General features: G+C 57.3%; 4 protein-coding genes across 4 annotated transcripts; all 4 read right to left on the bottom strand.

Annotated features, from left to right (window-relative positions):
• Positions 1 to 1,747: 1,747 nt before the first annotated feature.
• Positions 1,748 to 3,151, bottom strand: IUM83_07897 (Calcineurin B protein 10; the record flags this gene model as incomplete). The annotated part of the gene is made up of 1 exon (XM_067932229.1): positions 1,748 to 3,151. One exon carries the CDS (start codon positions 3,149 to 3,151, stop codon positions 1,748 to 1,750), a length of 1,404 nt encoding a protein of 467 aa, XP_067782979.1.
• Positions 3,152 to 6,317: 3,166 nt separating this feature from the next.
• Positions 6,318 to 7,698, bottom strand: IUM83_07896 (Transcription initiation factor TFIID subunit 3; the record flags this gene model as incomplete). Its single annotated transcript, XM_067932228.1, has 5 exons — positions 6,318 to 6,381; positions 6,469 to 6,575; positions 6,657 to 6,772; positions 6,853 to 7,275; positions 7,374 to 7,698. 5 exons carry the CDS (start codon positions 7,696 to 7,698, stop codon positions 6,318 to 6,320), a joined length of 1,035 nt encoding a protein of 344 aa, XP_067782995.1.
• Positions 7,699 to 10,506: 2,808 nt separating this feature from the next.
• On the bottom strand, positions 10,507 to 12,529 carry IUM83_07895 (succinate dehydrogenase [ubiquinone] flavoprotein subunit 1, mitochondrial; the record flags this gene model as incomplete). The annotated part of the gene is made up of 2 exons (XM_067932227.1): positions 10,507 to 12,042; positions 12,128 to 12,529. The coding sequence occupies 2 exons, from the start codon at positions 12,527 to 12,529 to the stop codon at positions 10,507 to 10,509; spliced, it is 1,938 nt and encodes a 645-aa protein (XP_067782978.1).
• Positions 12,530 to 13,097: 568 nt separating this feature from the next.
• Positions 13,098 to 15,839, bottom strand: IUM83_07894 (Centrosomal protein; the record flags this gene model as incomplete). Its single annotated transcript, XM_067932226.1, has 1 exon — positions 13,098 to 15,839. One exon carries the CDS (start codon positions 15,837 to 15,839, stop codon positions 13,098 to 13,100), a length of 2,742 nt encoding a protein of 913 aa, XP_067782994.1.
• Between the last annotated feature and the right edge of the window lie 688 nt (positions 15,840 to 16,527).

Here is a 16,527-nt window from a genome sequence, read left to right as displayed (position 1 = left end):
GGCCAAGTCGGCACGAAAGCAGCTCTAAGCGCTGCAAACCCGTCCCAGCGTGCCATGTCGCGCAAAGTGCTTTTGATGATGGCCCCACCCCCTCGGCAAGGAAGTCGATGGAAGACCGTGCGCCATAAGCTCGTCGTTCCCTCTGCAGACGAATCTGGATCTGACGGAGTGATGACTATCACCGCTGAAGCTGACATGGAATTTCACCTTGCAGGCGACAAACAAGCGTCACTGACACATAGCACTTCAACCGAGAGAAAATCCCTAGGGTTATCCATACAGACCACCGCGACCGAGGCGTTTGCGGAGAGCGACGGAATGCCTGATGCTGCGACTCTCTCCAACATATTCTCGCTTGGGACACCCAGACAGCTTTCGGCTCTGGAATTGGCGCGGCGGAACGACTTGTTAGCGCAACTAGAGCGCGAAGCAGAGCGTGCTCAGCGTCGAACATCCACGACACTCATCGCCTCGATGAGTCTTAGTGGACCGTTCGTTGGATGCGACAGTGATGGGACTGTGTGCCCCTCGCAGGCGGATCACCAACAATTCCAAGCCTACGTAGCGGCCAACTCAATAGTTACAATGGGAGTCACATCCGATGGTCGTTCGGGAGCTCTGTCACCTACTCGACCGCAGCAAAATGATCCAGCGGGTGCAGCACAGCATCGAGGACGGGGGAATTTTGTACGCAGCAAATTTGAACTGGAGCGGGACACGCTGCCATTTACTGTCTCTGACGGCAACGCGCATGTGCGAGAGGAGCAAGATCGACTTTCGGCCGCTATGTGCTCGCCTATCAAGCGACCCCGAGCGTCTGTAGTAGCCCCGACGCCGCCACCCGAGACGCCTGGGCGCCCCATTCAAACAGCCTCCACACTGGCTCACTTACCACAACTAGACTCGTCGCGTCTGGCCATAGGCGTGAGTGCTGTTGTCAGGGGTGTTGACAAGCGCGGCCCTCGAAGAAACCCAAGTCGCAAGTCACGACTCCAGCTCCACAATTACAGCGTAGGTGGTGGGCATCATGACTTCTTAATTCGATACTGAGGGCTGATCCATCGTGTTATGATTTCCAGACAGCTTTCGACGGCGTGGATGATCAGGGGGAGCACGAGGTGAATAATGGTGGACAGGTGCCATTTTCTCCCGTCCGGACTTCTGGCCCTCCATCTTTTGCTGCACCACCTTCGAAAGGTGCACTGGTACAAGACAGCAAGGAAAAATCGACTCGTGATTATCGGTTGCCGTTGATACCGGTGGTCTCGCCTATAAAGGCGAGTCCTCACCGGAAACACGTAGCTTTCAAGTTCCAGAACGGTAGCGACAATGAGCGTGCTCCTGAAACAATCTCACCCAAGGCGCATGTGCGCCAACGTTCGTCGCCGAAGGTGAAACAACCAGTGTGGGAGGTGAAGACGCGGTCACCGCCGCGTTCACGGGATCCCTATTTCGCTTCCGGGCGGAACTTTCGCAAGATCCAGCGGTACGGACACGAAGACGATGAGGAATCGTCCAGCGCGAGGCGCCAAAAGCAGGAAGAGGAGGCAGCCAACATGTTTCGCCAGGTAACAAATTATTGTGATGTTATCCCCTGCAACCTTCAACTAAACTACGTGTATTTGACACAGCCAATGGCGGCACCACGACGAAACGTTTTGTCCTCGACCTCGGAGCTTGACGATTGAGAGCTAACTTATGGGAACATGCTTCGTTGAAAGTCACACCAGTGGCACTATTACCTTGTTTAGTCTAGCGGACTCTGATATTCTTCCTCACCTGAATTTTTGACGTCGTTCTCCTCAAGAGGTTTGGTTTGTACCGAGGAGCGTCTAGCAGTTGGGAGGGGTGTCGACGGCGGAGTGGAGACCATTGTACGTCCCAATAAGCTGTACGCGTCAGTGGCCGGGTGCTCGTGCAGATAGGCCATTGCGTCTTCAATCCGAATCGAGTCGTACTGTTCTCGGCCAAGGGAGATAAAGATCTTGTCAACGACATGCCGGGCGACCTCCAGCGCTTGGGGAGTCTGGGGAACGAGAAGGCTGGCCAAGAAGAACAACCGTACTTCGTGTCGCTGAATGAATCCGTCTCCGTTGAGGTCGTAGGCATGGAAGAGGAAGTCGACGCGGCGAGAGGCGTCACCTTTTTCAAGGGCACTTAGTGCAGCGATGAACTCGGGCCAGTCCAGCGCTCCAGATCCGTCTTTGTCAAGCACATCAAAGGCTCGATCAACGAAGAACTGGTCTTCAACTGACAGCTGCGGTACGCCGTGGCGAAGTGTGTGCTTATCTACACCATGGGGGTTCTTGGCCATGGAGCACAACGCCTTGAACCGAGCCCATCGAGCGAACAGTTCTGCGCGGGAGTAACCTGTCGCCGACATGAGCGCTGCCAAGTCCTGCTCCTGGAGGAATCCATGCTGCTCAGCCACTGAGAGGGTTGTGCTGGTTGAAGGTGGCTCTGTTCGGGGACGTTGAACCGGTCGATCTTTCTGCTGCTGCTGCTGACGAAACGTGATTGAGGCTTTAGCTGCTGGTGGAGCGGCGATGAATGCTCGTGGGGCAGCACGAGATGTGTTGTTGTTGTTAACTCGCCCCGCCTTGTCTCCCGCCGTCTGCAAAATCTTCCTGTGCACGTGGGCAACTCGGGAACGGAGCTCCGAAGCTTCTTCTCTCACTGGAGACGGTCGGCGGGAGCTATCATCCTTTCCAGCATTTTGAGGGGGCTTGGCGAGGTGTTGAAGGTGCAGTTGTTCCGTGTGCATATTGTAAGCGGAGCTGACGGACAAGCGTGAAAGGTTCCGCTCCGGCATGGGCTTGGTCCGGAGCAGCGAGAACTCCCTCATGCAGGACAAGTCCAGCAGCGTTCGACCGCGCAGGGCGTCCAGGAAGTTCGAAGCCGATCCTGCAGGCGACGTTAGTGCGAAGGCCGATGAGTCTTCAACTTCGGACGGCATCGTGAAGGCGAACGGGAGCGTGGCGAGACCGCGACGACGACGTGAAGTGTTCCGGGTGAGCTGGTTGGCTCCATTCCAGCGCGTTGACAGGGCTGGGAAGATGTCGAGCTCCGTGTACGGCGCCGTCACTCGCGGCTGCGGCTGCGTGTAACCTCGAGCAAACCGCGGAGTCGACGGGTGCGGTCGTTCATCCATTGCGATGCATGAAAGCCGCCGACACGGTTTGGCTGCTAACGTGCACTCGTGCACTCGAAGGCGTTGTCTGGCTTGACGCGTGCAACGCTCGACGTGGAGCTAGCTATCTTTGCTCGGCCTAAATTCAGGCCTCGATGGTCGTTCTGGTCGCCACGGGCGTTCGACGCTTGCAGGCGTAGCGCTTATGGTGCCTGCGTGCACTTCTGCGCCGGCAGCATTTTCAACAGAAGTTGGCGGTGATCCGCATGCGCAGCGAAGGTGGCTTAGTTGTACGTGTAACATGCAGTCGCTCTTGACACCCACGACAACTCAGACACCTGATCCTTTCGAGAAGAAGAGCAGGCTCTGCGGTGCAGAGAGCTCAGGGCCCGAGAATCCACCCGAATGGTGGCGCACGATTTCGGCGGTGGCGTTCGCGTCGTTGCGAATGCCCCGGCGCCATGAACCGGAACCACCGCCACTAACTGCCTCCCCAAAAATTGAGAGAGCACTGCAAAGCTGGACATGATGAACAAGCTGCTGCGTAGATACTAGTAAATGAAGGCCAAGACGTGGTGCTGCTACATAGTGTCACGAACATCTCAGTGCACCCAGAGCGCTCGCTGTAATACCTATCTCAGGCGCTGAGGCACACCCACCGGCGCGAATGAGGACAGTCTCTCCTACGTGCGATGTGCTTCCGTTACGCTCGCTAGCGAGCGAGCGACCTTTTGCCGTTCGAGCGCGTCCCGCGTGGCTTCACCATTCTCCAGTTTCCAGCGTCTCCGATAGTCCTACAGCACCAAAGATGCAGTCAGGGCTGGTGGTGTTGGCGCTGGTCGCGGGAATGGCCTCGGCCGAGCGCGCGGACTCGCTGATCACGTCTCGCTCGGGACTCGGTCCGTGGGTGGACTCGGACACGCCCGAGTCGGCCTACAGCATCACGTCGTCGCGCGGCCAGAATTGGACGCTGGTCATGAGCGACGAGTTCAACGTCGCCGGGCGCAACTTCTCGCCAGGCCACGACCACCTGTGGACGGCGTTGGAGATGCCCGACGGCGTCAACTCGGCGCTCGAGTACTACAGCGTCAACATGACGGAGACCATCACCGAGTCGGACGGCCGCGGCGTCTTCAGGATAAAGGTCATGGAGGAGGAGAACATCTCGTACACGGTCTGGAACACGTACGCCAACCCGGCGGGCTTCGAGACGCACAGCATGTACTACCGGTCGGGCATGGTGCAGTCGTGGAACAAGTTCTGCTTCCAAGGAGGGAGAATGGAGGCCGTGGCCCAACTGCCGGCCACGCTGACGTCCAGCAACCCGGACATGGGCAACGAGAAGAACCGCGTCAAGAACAACGCCTTCTACCCGACGTGGCCCGGCATTTGGCTCATGGGGAACTTGGGCAGGGCACTGTTCTCCCAGTCCACGAGTCGGATGTGGCCCTGGAGCTACGACGAGTGCAACGAGAAGCTGAGCTCGAGTCAAAGGATCAGTGCGTGCGACAGCAGCCCGGGTCACGGACTCAACCCAAACCAGGGAAGAGGGGCACCGGAAATCGATCTACTGGAAGGAGGAGGCATCGCCATCTCGACGAGTATCCAGATTGCGCCTGGGATGCCCGACGCCTTCCGTATCATCCCTGCTGATGCCAACAACTCGTATTGTGTCTACTCTGCTGGATGCACGACTGTCGGCGCCAACTTCCCTGGCATCCCAAAGGCAACCTACGATGCTAGAGGGCACAATAGTTGGTACCAAGGACTCCGTTACGCCCCCAACACGCTCTGCTCGCCGGATGGCAGCCTGATCCAGGACCCAGCAACTGTGAAGGCCAACGTGAAAAAGGGTATCACCAGCAACACTTGCTCAGGAGTTGATACATGCCCTGCATCAAAAGACGGATACTCCGATCTTGATTTGATCGACGGCGAAGGAACGAGGTACTGGGGTGTCAACGATGTGGGAGGTTGCATGCCTGTCATCAACGGATACATGGGAGCCTTCCTGTGCGACCCCGACAGCTCGAACAAGAAGTGTTCATCACCTCTGGGCGCTGAGCAGTCGAAGAGATACCTCATGCCGCCGTTCGAGTACCAGATGGACGCTATCTCCGCCAATTGGCCCGTGCAGCTTGCAGCCTACACCAGCTACGTGAAATACCAGGTCGAATGGGTCATGGGGTCCGAGGGATATTTGCGCTGGATGATCGAGGACGTCGTGATCTTCGAGATTCCATCCGACTCCATTGAAAATGTGCCGCAGGATTCCGCCGAGTCCAACCCCAAGAAGATGATGCTGGAAGAGCCCATGTACGTCATTTTCAACGTCGCGCTTTCCACCAGTTGGGGCTCCACTCCACCGAACCCGGGGTCCCCGTGCCGAGGCGATGGCAGCAACGCCAAAACCAACGCCGTTTGCGACGGGTTCCCCATGTACATGAAGATCGACTACATTCGCATCTACCAAGATCTCTCGGCCAACTCGAGTATGTCTGTCGGCTGCGATCCCTCTACCCACCCGACGAAGCAATGGATCGAGGATCACATCGACGAGTACGAAACGGAGGAGAACAAGTGGATCGAAGTTACGGGTGGAGCTAATTGCAAAACGGATCACGACTGCACGGTGAGCACCTCGCACGTTCTGACTGGCAGGTGCAACAGCAACGGTCGTTGCACCTGTGGGTCCTCGGGTGCATGGGGCGGTCCGCGCTGCACGGTGGCGCTGGCTGACACTGCCACTGGCCAGGGCTTTGGACCACCTACAGTCCTTTCGAGCCTGTTTGGCGCCTTCGTCATCGTCGTATTTGCTTACGTCGTGTACAAAATCATCGGCCAGCGGAGTAAAAAGGCTATGGTTGGCGCTGGTGTCACTAGGCCTGTCACCCTATCAAAGATCGAGATGGAAGACGTCCCACATTCCAATGTCGGCGCCAGCGCCTCCGAGGACAAGGTGGTCTAGACTTTGACAATGAAGCAGAGAATCGAGTGACAAGAGTTGGTGTGCACGGCTTCCGACTAAATATTATTTGCATTTCAGACAGTCAACCTTTCGTTCGAAACCTGTTCATTGACGAGTTGCAGTGGCTTGTTGCGAAAAATTGCTGGCGAAACTCGACGCAAGGCATCTAGCAAGTGCGCACCTGTAGTATTGTTCTCACTTGACGCACTAGGCGGTCGGTCACTCGGAGTCACCATCATGGAATGTACCGGACAGGATCTTCTCTTCCTTGCCCTGCTCTTGACTGCAGCAGCAAACAGAAATCATAATAAGCATTGTCAGCACCGATAGTTGCAGACATGCTACCATCCAGCAGAAACAGGAGGCTTACTTGGACAGCTTCGGGATGGTCACATTGTTGTCGAGCTGGTTCTTCGACTGCGCCTTCTCTCTGTCGACGTTGGGCACGAAGTCGCGATCCGGTCCGGCAAAGATGCCCTTCAAACACACACAAAACACATAATGTTACTCCCTAGGTCACAACATACCATTCACTAACACCCTCAACTAAATAGCTACCTTAGCAACAGGGCTAACAATCGGCGCCTGCACGAACGGGTTCTCCGTGGCGTTGTCGCCCGTAGATCCCTGGAAGGCATTCCATGTCGGCTGGTGCACAATGACGGCCGGTTTTTCTACAGTCACCAAACAACCGTCAGCCCTCTCCTCTCACTTCACCATGAAAAAAAACAACAAAAAAACAGCATCCACGTACTGGCAGCCGCAGTCTGCAGGCCGTGCAGCGACTGCCGCACTTGGGCCTTCTCACTGAGCAGCTCCAGCCTCGTGCGCTTGGTGTCCTGCTCCCTGTCCACCACCAGGCGGCTGTCCGAGCTGTACGTGTGGCGGTTGGGCAGCGGCGGCAGGAAGCTCGGCACGTGGGGCGGCAGTCCCTCCCGCCGGCCGATCTTGGTCTGCTCGATGGCGTTCCCCGAGATGTCCCGCTTGCGAGCCGGGAAGGCCGGGACGTCTCTGGGAAATGGTCTCTTGGCCGTCTCCAGGGTCTTGACCAGGTCCTTGAGCTCCACGGGGGCCGGCTCCAGGTCCTGCAGGGCTTGCACCACGTCCGTGGCCTTGGGTTGCGTGCGTCCGGCCAGCTCTGCGATGTCCTTGGCCGCTCCGCCGATGCGTTGGATGTCTGCAGCAGCGAGTGTATACAATATGTATACTTGTCAGTTATAGTATACCAATAATATTGGTGAAACAATTTAATAATTGCCAATAATTGCGGCGTACACTTGGCCAGGATCTCCGTCAGCGCGTCCGCCGCCGACTTCTGCACGGCGTCGAAGCCCACGCCGCGCGCCACGTGCGCCACGCTCATCACCGACAGGTTGCGCGCGAACAGGTCGCCGCTCGAGAGGCCCGCGGCGCCGCCCAGCGCGTCCAGGCCGCCGTCCGCCTTCTTGCTCATGCTCACGCTCGTGCCGCCCGGGGCCGCGTGCGGCGCCTTGCGCGCCTCCTTCTTGCGGGCCGCTGCGTGCGAGGCCGCCGCGCTCTTGGCCTTCGTGGGCGTCGGCGCGCCGGCCGCGGGCGCGGGCGTGCTGGTCGCCGCCACCATTATTGCTTATTGGAAAATTGCAACTTGAGGCCCACGTCGTAATTTACCACGAAAATGTTTACCGTAATTTACTACAAAATTAATTCCGTAAGTTACCGCGAAATTAATTACCGTAATTTACCAGGTTACCAAGTTGAAGAGATTTAAGCCAGCGGAACCCACACACCAGGCTTGAGGCTTGCTCTGGCGGGGATGCCTGTGGCTATCCGACCCATTTCGGGACCGGGTTCCGATACCCCTCATTACACTACGGGGAATTTTTCGGCACTTGGGGCCTCCAGCCCACCCAACTATCCTACACCGGGGTGCGGGTTGACAGGGCGGACCACTCCACGGAGTGGCTGCTCGTCCAAGATATTGCCTATCTCCAGCCTCCGTGGAAAGTCCCGCACTCGGCGGGGGTCGATCCCGGTACCCCCCGGTCTCCGCGTCAGGGTTTGACCACTGGCCCACGGGGATCGGTTGTTACCAAGTTGAAGAGCTAGTTGGTGTGGCGCCGCTGAGGGGGATTCAAACCGAGACACATGTTGGGGTGCGATCGGATTCAGGTTGCCCTTCGGCACGCTATCTCCGAGAAACAAAAGGTGCGTGCGTTGGCGTGACGCTGAATGAGCTGTTGGCATCGCAGAGAAGATTGGTCTGCCGAAGCCCGAGTCTCTGTTGAAGATGAGAGAGAAGCACCGAACAGCGTGCATTCCAAGCTGGGCTATCCAAGTTCATGAAAAGAGCGAGGGACGCTAGTACTTGAGCTACGACTAACGGTTTGTCTAGAATGCAACAGCAATTCGTATATATGCTGGATAGACCCGACCTCGTCTTCTCGTGGTTGTCTATCAACACGACATGATTTGACGTTTATAAACACTCGACATACTGCCGTAAGACACTTCTATAAGTGCCGCTGGACGGATGCACAGCGTGGGGGATAGTAGTTGAGCGGGCTGATCAAATCTGAAATTCCTTCCTGCGGTGACATCTGCTGCAACTCCAATTGTATATGTCATACCTTACTGCACTCGAATCCACGTAAACAGTTAGGTAACATGCAATTCACTTGTAGAGCTGACGGCATTGCCCCAAACAACATTAGGCTACAACATGTACTATCGAGATACAGTATCTGCTGTTCGAAAAACATCCCAGCAGCACCAAGGATTATCCACGCCGCGATTTCTCAAACCGTCAATAATCAACGGCGACTACCAAGTATGTATTAAAAATACACCGTTTCTGTGTCTCGAACCAAACCTTCGACTTGAGCCTGGTTACTGCACTCACATCCGCGTAAACGGTTAGGTAACATGCAATTCACGTGTATTATAGAGCTGACAGCATTGCTGTAGACAACCTGCTCCAAACAACAAGGCTACAACATGTACAGTATTTGCTGTTCGAAAAACATCCCAGCACCACTAAGGATTATCCGCATCGAGATTTCTCCAAACCGTCAATAATCAACGGCGACTACCAAGTATTAAAAAATACACCGTTTCTGTGTCTCGAACCAAACCTTCGACTTGAGCCTGGCTAACGAATGCACAACATCGAAGACATCACGCTCCTCACTTGGCATTTCCCATTTTGCACTCAACAAAACACCTCACTCCGACAACCACCACCACCACCCGACCATGAAGCTCACCATTGCCGTCACGATTGCTGTCTGCGCAATGACCGCCGCCACTGCCGAGACTTCGGGAGAAGCGCCGTGGGGATACAAGTACAACGATCCTGAGATGGCCAGCCCCGCCCAATGGGCCGAGCACTACCCCACCTGCGGCGGCTCGCGCCAATCCCCCATCGACATCAAGGTGACCACCGGTGGAAACTTGGCCGCGCGTTCGCTGGCATTCAGCGGATCGTGCGGCAATTTCAACCTCACGCAGTCCGACGAATCGTTCAAGGTCGCGGTGGTTGGCGGTTCTTGCTCCGTCTCAGCCAACAATGCTGCCTACTCTTTGACCCAATTCCACTTCCACTCACCATCCGAGCACACACTCGACGGCAAGGCCCTGGATGGAGAGGCACACTTCGTGCACAGCAACAGCGACGGCTCGGCGCTGCTGGTCGTGGGGCTCTTCTTCAAAGCCGGTGACTTCAAGACCGATCCGTGGATGACATCCGTACTGGACGGCATGGACGCTGTCACGCCCGAAAAGTGGCAGTCGCTGAAACTGTAAGTTGTTGAGTGTTTTGCATCTTGCCGATTTGTCGTCTCGTGGATCACCAATGACGCTACAAACTGACAAACTCACCTTGTTATTTTGCTATTCGCGTACGTACCTGTAGCGCCTCGTACGCTGACCTCGTCAACACCAAAGTCAAGGCTGACCGTGTGTACAACTACCCCGGCAGTCTCACCACGCCGGCCTGCGACGAAATCGTCGACTGGTGGGTGGTGCCAACACCCGTCCAACTCTCCAAGAACGACCTCAACCGCCTGCAGAAGAACCTCAAGGAGCTGCACGTGGCTGACAACGGCAAGAACGCACGCCCGGTGCAGCCACTCAACGGACGCTCGATCGTCAGTCTCAAGTAGACCGAGCACTCCGGTGTACGAACACATGCATGTTGCAACGCACTTTCCATGCGTATCGATCTGCTGTAGCGTTTTTCAGTGTTCGTCCAATCTCCACCTAAGTCAATTCAACACATAGCGATGCACCACAATTAGTGGTAATCACGATCGTAGTAATTGTCTGACGTTTATTTTCTTGGTTTCGTTACGAGCCCATGCAAGCCCCTGCATGCACTTTGCATCCGTGTGGTAAATACGTCCTTCCCGTAGCTGCCACTCAGACCAAAGGCTTAGTAGACACGCGCGAAAGGCGGGACGTGCTTGCACTCGTTCTCGTCCAGAGTCTGGTCCTGCACGGCGCGGTAGGCGATGTGCGTCTTGCCCTCGTCGTTGTGGTAGGCGACCGTGTGCTTCATCCAGTTGACGTCGTCGCGCTCCGTAAAGTCCTCGCGAGCGTGGGCGCCACGGGACTCCTTGCGGGCCTCGGCACCGTGCATGGTGCAGGATGCGCATGCCAGCAGGTTGCGCAGTTCCAGCGTCTCCGTGAGGTCCGTGTTCCAGATGAGCGAGCGGTCCGTCACCTTGATGTCGTTGAACTTGGGCACAACCTCGTCGATCTTCTCCTTACCGGCCTCGAGCGACTCCTGCGTGCGGTACACGGCAGCGTCCACCTGCATCGTCTTCTGCATCTCCAGACGCAGCTCGGCCGTGGAGATGCTGCCGTCAGCGTAACGCAGCTTGTCCACATCCTCGATAGCCTTGAGACCACCGTCCTTGGGCATCGGGCGCTTCTTCTCGCCAGGCTTGGTCAGCTCAGCAATACGCAGAGCGCAAGCACGGCCGAACACCACCAGGTCCAGCAGCGAGTTGGCACCCAGACGGTTGGCGCCGTGCACCGAAGCGCAGGCAGCCTCGCCGGCGGCGAACAGGCCGGGCACAATCTTGTCCGGGTACATCTTGCCGGGCTCCGGCAGGCCGTCAACGTCCGGCACAACCACCTCACCCATGTGGTTGGTGGCGATACCGCCCATGTTGTAGTGCACGGTCGGCAGCACCGGGATGGGCTCCTTGGTCACATCCACGCCAGCGAAAATGGCAGCCGTCTCCGAGATACCGGGCAGACGCTCGTGCAGCAGCTCAGGCGGCAGGTGGTCCAGGTGCAGGAAGATGTGGTCCTTGTCCTTGCCGACGCCACGGCCCTCGCGGATCTCCATGGTCATCGCACGCGACACGACGTCGCGCGAGGCCAGGTCCTTGGCCGTGGGGGCGTAGCGCTCCATGAAGCGCTCGCCCTCCGAGTTGCGCAGGATGCCGCCCTCGCCACGCGAGCCCTCGGTGATGAGGCAGCCGGCGCCGTAGATGCCCGTGGGGTGGAACTGCACGAACTCGGGGTCCTGCAGGGGGATGCCGGCGCGCAGCGCCATGCCGGTGCCGTCGCCCGTGCACGTGTGCGCCGACGTGCACGAGAAGTAGGCGCGGCCGTAGCCGCCCGTGGCCAGCACCGTGTTGTTGGTGTGGAAGCGGTGGAACGTGCCGTCCTCCATGTTGAAGGCCATGACGCCCACGCACTCGCCGGCGTCGTTCATGATCAGGTCCAGCGCGAAGTACTCGATGAAGTACGACGTGTCGAAGGCCAGCGAGCGGCCGTACAGCGTGTGCAGCATGGCGTGGCCCGTGCGGTCGGCGGCGCAGGCGGTGCGGCGCGCCTGGCCGCCCTTGCCGAACTCCAGGCTCTGGCCGCCGAAGGGCCGCTGGTAGATCTTGCCCTCCTCCGTGCGGGAGAACGGCAGGCCGAAGTCCTCGAGCTCGCGCACGGCCTCGGGCGCCTAGGATCAGATCACCACGCACAAGACATGCACCATCAGCACATAGACACACTCAGCAGACAGAGACGCGGGTGCTGGGACGCACCTCTCTGCACATGTAGTGGATGGCGTCCTGGTCGCCGAGCCAGTCGCTGCCCTTGACCGTGTCGTACATGTGCCACCGCCAGTCGTCCTCCGACATGTTGCCCAGCGCGGCGTTGATGCCGCCCTGGGCCGCCACCGTGTGCGAGCGCGTGGGGAAGAGCTTGGAGATGCAGGCCGTCTTGAGCCCAGCCTCGGCGCAGCCCATGGCCGCGCGCAGGCCGGCGCCGCCCGCGCCCACCACCACGGCGTCGTACTCGTGGTCCACGACCGTGTACTTGGACGTGAGCGCCGCCGTCTCCACGCCGCCCAGCGGCTGCGAGCTGCGCACGGCGAAGCCGCGAGTGGCGGCCGGGCGGGCCAGCGCCTTGGCCAGCGACTGCTTCATCTGCGAGCAGCGCAACATCCTACACTAGTCTTGCTCTGCGGGGGGACGAGACCACCGGAACCGCACGCTACGATAGACCGCAAAATCTCAACTGGAGACGGCGGCGCAGCCGCTGGTTGAGCGCGCACTCGGAGTTTGTATGGGCCTTACTGGGAGCAAGACAACTGGTTTAACCTCACGCGAGGTTTTACCTGATCCTCTATAAAACGATAAACTCGGCTTTAAGCAGGTAATGCGGTTTTGGAGAATGATATGTGGTGACAAAAGTAAGGGTGGTGAACATGTGGTTATGCAGTCTCGGAGGCGTAAAGCTTCAAGTTGTTAAGCGGAGCGCGATGGATAAAGCAGGTGCCCCCACGCGGGCCACGTCACAGAGCAACGCGGTGGAGCGCAATGTGAAGCAGGAGGTAGCGAGCTCCTTGACCGCGAGCGCTAGCGAACTAGTCAATTGCGCAGCAGTAACAAGGAACGAAAAGTATTTATTTTCTTCTTGCAGACTTGACACATATTTGCAGAGCTTCTGGTTGTAGGGACCGACCATCGACTACACCGTCGCCATGCACAAACACTTTATTTTACCTCTACGTTATCGGTACTTGCGGCGCCAGTAGTCCTGCTGGTACCACAGAGTGGAGTGGGGCTCGTCACCGCTGTCGTCTCCGTCCACGCTGACGACTGCGCCGGGCCCGGGAGAAGAAGGAGAAGAAGGAGAAGAATACACTGGCAGCCACCGCGGATCTGGGGCTTCTCCGATGGACTCGAGCGTCGTCAAGAGCTCCTCTTGCTGCCGCTGGAGCGCAGACGGAGTGCTGCCAGTGTTGCCGTTGCTGTTGCTGCAGGCCGCCAGCTTCTGGTCCATCAGCGCGTCTATCGCCAGTCGCTGGATCTCGGCGTCTTCGTCCTCGCTGCGCCTCGCTTCGGCTTCTCGTCGCTGGTCTTCCTTGCCGAACTTCTGCCGTGAGGCCGAGGCGGTCGGCGAACTCGGGATCTCGAAGCGGTCGCTGGGCGAGAAGGAGGTGGCGGACGAACGCCGGCGCTCGTTCGAGTCGAAGAGCTGCTGGAACTGCGCGTGCAAGATGCCGAGCTGCGTGTTGAGCTGGTTCACGGTGGAGAAATCGCTGAAGTTCAAGGGCACGGGAGCGCCATTGGCACCTGGTGGTGCTGATGGCGGCATTGGGTTTGGAGCGGGCTGCGAGCTGCCCCCGGGCCAAGACCACGGCGGTGACCCAACACCCGAAACTTGACTGGGCATTGGTCGCTGCGTCAAGTACACTCGGATGGTGTGCAGTTGCTCGAGCAACACCTTGTTGTTGTCCTCGAGACGGCTTACCTCGCGCCGCAGGAACTCGCTCTCAGCCACAGCGGTTTTGAGTTTCTGCTCCGCGCGTTCACACGCCTCATGTGCCTGGTGTTCTCGTGCTACCAGCTCATTACGCTCTTGTAATGCACGCATGCTGAGCTCGTCACGCAGCTTCTTGGCCACGGCTCGACATTTTCGAGCCCACTCGTCGCTGGATCGCGTCACACAAGCTTGCGCTAGCTGCGGGAGCTGCCACTCGACTGCTTGCTGCATGCGTTGAAGTTCCTCCGTCCGTCGGATTTCGTCACGCTTGCGAGCGTCACGCTCATCGCTGAGTTCGCGCTCGAGCTTTTGCATCTTCAATTCTACCTTCTGCTTGGACGCACGGAGCTCCTGGATTTCGGCGCTGGTTTCAATCTCGACGTGACGCGCCTGCAGCGCCGTGAGCTGCTCGCGCAACTCCATTAGCTGAGAATCACGTTTTTCCACCCGTGCGGCTTCTTTCGCTCGCCAGGCCTCCGCTTTGGCAAACCTCTCTTCCAGACGCGTGGCTTCGTATTCTTTTTGAGTCACCTGGCTTTCGAGCTCGCGCACACGGAAGTTAAGCTTGTCGGTGTCTATTCGTTTATCATGCTGCGCGGATAGCAGCTCGTCCTGCAGCGTCGCGAGCTGCTTTTCAGCTGCGTTTTTGGCAGTAGACAATGCGTCTGTCTGAGATTTCCGCTGCTGCTCTCGGCGTACCAAAACATCTACTTCGATCTCCAATTGATTCGCGCGGTCAGTTTGTCCTGACAACTCCTGTTTGGCAGAGCGCAGCTCCTTCTCGAGTATCGTTGTGCGCTCAATAAGACGATCGACTTCGCGTTGCAGTTGCTCGCGCTGCTTCTCGAGTGGCTTCACTTGCCGCGCCTGGACACTTGCCAACTCCCCTCGAAGCTCAAGAACTTCCGACTGGAGTCTGGCTTTTGCAGCAGTCTGTTCATCCAGTTGGGCGTTGAGTTGCGTTTGTAGCTTCTGAATGCGGGTTTGTGCCTGCGCCTCAGCATCAGCCGTTATACGCTCTCGCTCAAGGACAAGTTGTTGTTGGTGTCGCTGCTGCTCAAAGCTGGTGTTCATTGTACGAAGCTCGTCTTGGGCCTTACGGAGCTCATCCTGGGACTTACGAAGTTCGTCCTGTGTTCTGACCAGCGTAGCTTGCAAGGTGGAATTCTCTGATTTTTTGGCATCGAGGTCATGGACCAGTGCGTCGTGCTTCCTAATTGTCTCGGCGCTTTCTCGCTCTGCACGATCATGCTGGGCTAGCAAGCTTCGGATTTTATCCTCCGCTTCCCGGTTCAGTTTTTCCTGCTTAGCGAGCGAGTCTTGAACATCGCGAAGCTGATCGCATTTTGCGGCTTGTTCGTCCGCTGTGTTTTTCAGAGTGCGAAGCTCTTGCTGCAGCTTCTCAAGCTGCTCACACTTTGAGGCATGTTCACCAGCCGTGCTCTTTAATGTTCGGAGTTCCTGCTGAAGTTTCTCGAGCTGCTCGCATTTTGTAGTTTGCTCATCGGCCGTACTTTTCAAGGAACGATTCTGTTGTTCAAGCTTTTCAAGTTGGTCACGAAGACCTGCAACTTCGGTGGCATGCTGACAGCGATCAGCATCAGCTGAAGCCTTTTGCTGCGCAAGCTTCTGATTTAACTCATCTTGTGCTTTCTCGTGAGCATCCGTCGTCGCCTTCGCTTGTTGCTCCAGTTCCGTAAGACGTTTCTGGAGACGCTCAAGTTCTGCCTGCTTGTTCTCGAGGGCTTCTCGGTTTTGCTGGGCTTCTTTTCGTTGAGCTTCCATCTGCTCGCTCTGCGTTTGGCCCTGCTGCTTGACCAGACGCGCGTTTTCAGCCTCGAGCATTGCCAGTTTATCTGCCTGCTGCTTCTCGCGGGCTGATGCAGCACTTTCCTGCTCGGCTAATTTATCGAGATGCTGTTTATCGCGTGTGGAGGTTGCACTCTCCTGCTCCGAGAGTTTGGCCTTGAGCTCGTTGACTTTCATCTTAAGGTAGTTGCTTTCCTTCGCTTCCTGCTGAGCCGTTTGCAGCTGTTGGATGGTATCTGAGTGAGCATTTCGCTCACGTTCAAGGTCACTGTTTGCGTCGGCCAGCTTCTTTTCTAGCTGTTGGAACTTTGCTGTTGTTGTGGGCGATGGGGAAGATGGTATCGGTGCTGGTTGCGCCGTTGCATCTTGGAAAAAGGGGCCTTTGATGGTTGATGCTATCGTACTGGGTCTTCTGGAGCTCACATCGCTGCTTTGCACCACAGTTTGGTTCGCAGATATCGGGCTCATTGGGGTCACGGCGTCTGAAATTGTAGTGGTGCTCGTCGAGGACAGCGATAGAGCAGGTGTGGCTGTGGTGGAGGTACCAGACCTTCGCGAGCTAAATGAGCCCAAGCGTGATGTTGCCGGAGCAACATTCGTATCTACAGAGTTAGACGATGGGGCATCTTGCTTTTGCAGTGAGAACTGCATTGATAAAGGCGTTGGCTTCGCAACCGGAGAATCGTCATCAAGAAGCCAGGATCGATCACGACCGAAGCCAAAACCTGTGGCTGATGGAGTAGTTTGTGGCCTCTCTGTGGGTACTGGGGTCGAATCAACACCAGCGCTGTTGCCCAATTTCCTGGACGGCATCGATAGTGTCGGTGTGGCGAATAGATCACTGATTCTGGACTTGTTTGACACC

This window comes from Phytophthora cinnamomi (assembly GCF_018691715.1).
Source record: "Phytophthora cinnamomi strain GKB4 chromosome Unknown Contig102, whole genome shotgun sequence".
In the NCBI taxonomy this organism is placed as follows: domain Eukaryota; phylum Oomycota; class Peronosporomycetes; order Peronosporales; family Peronosporaceae; genus Phytophthora; species Phytophthora cinnamomi.
The sequence above is the reverse complement of the archived record's forward strand: the minus strand, read 5'-3'. Positions and strand labels throughout refer to the sequence as shown.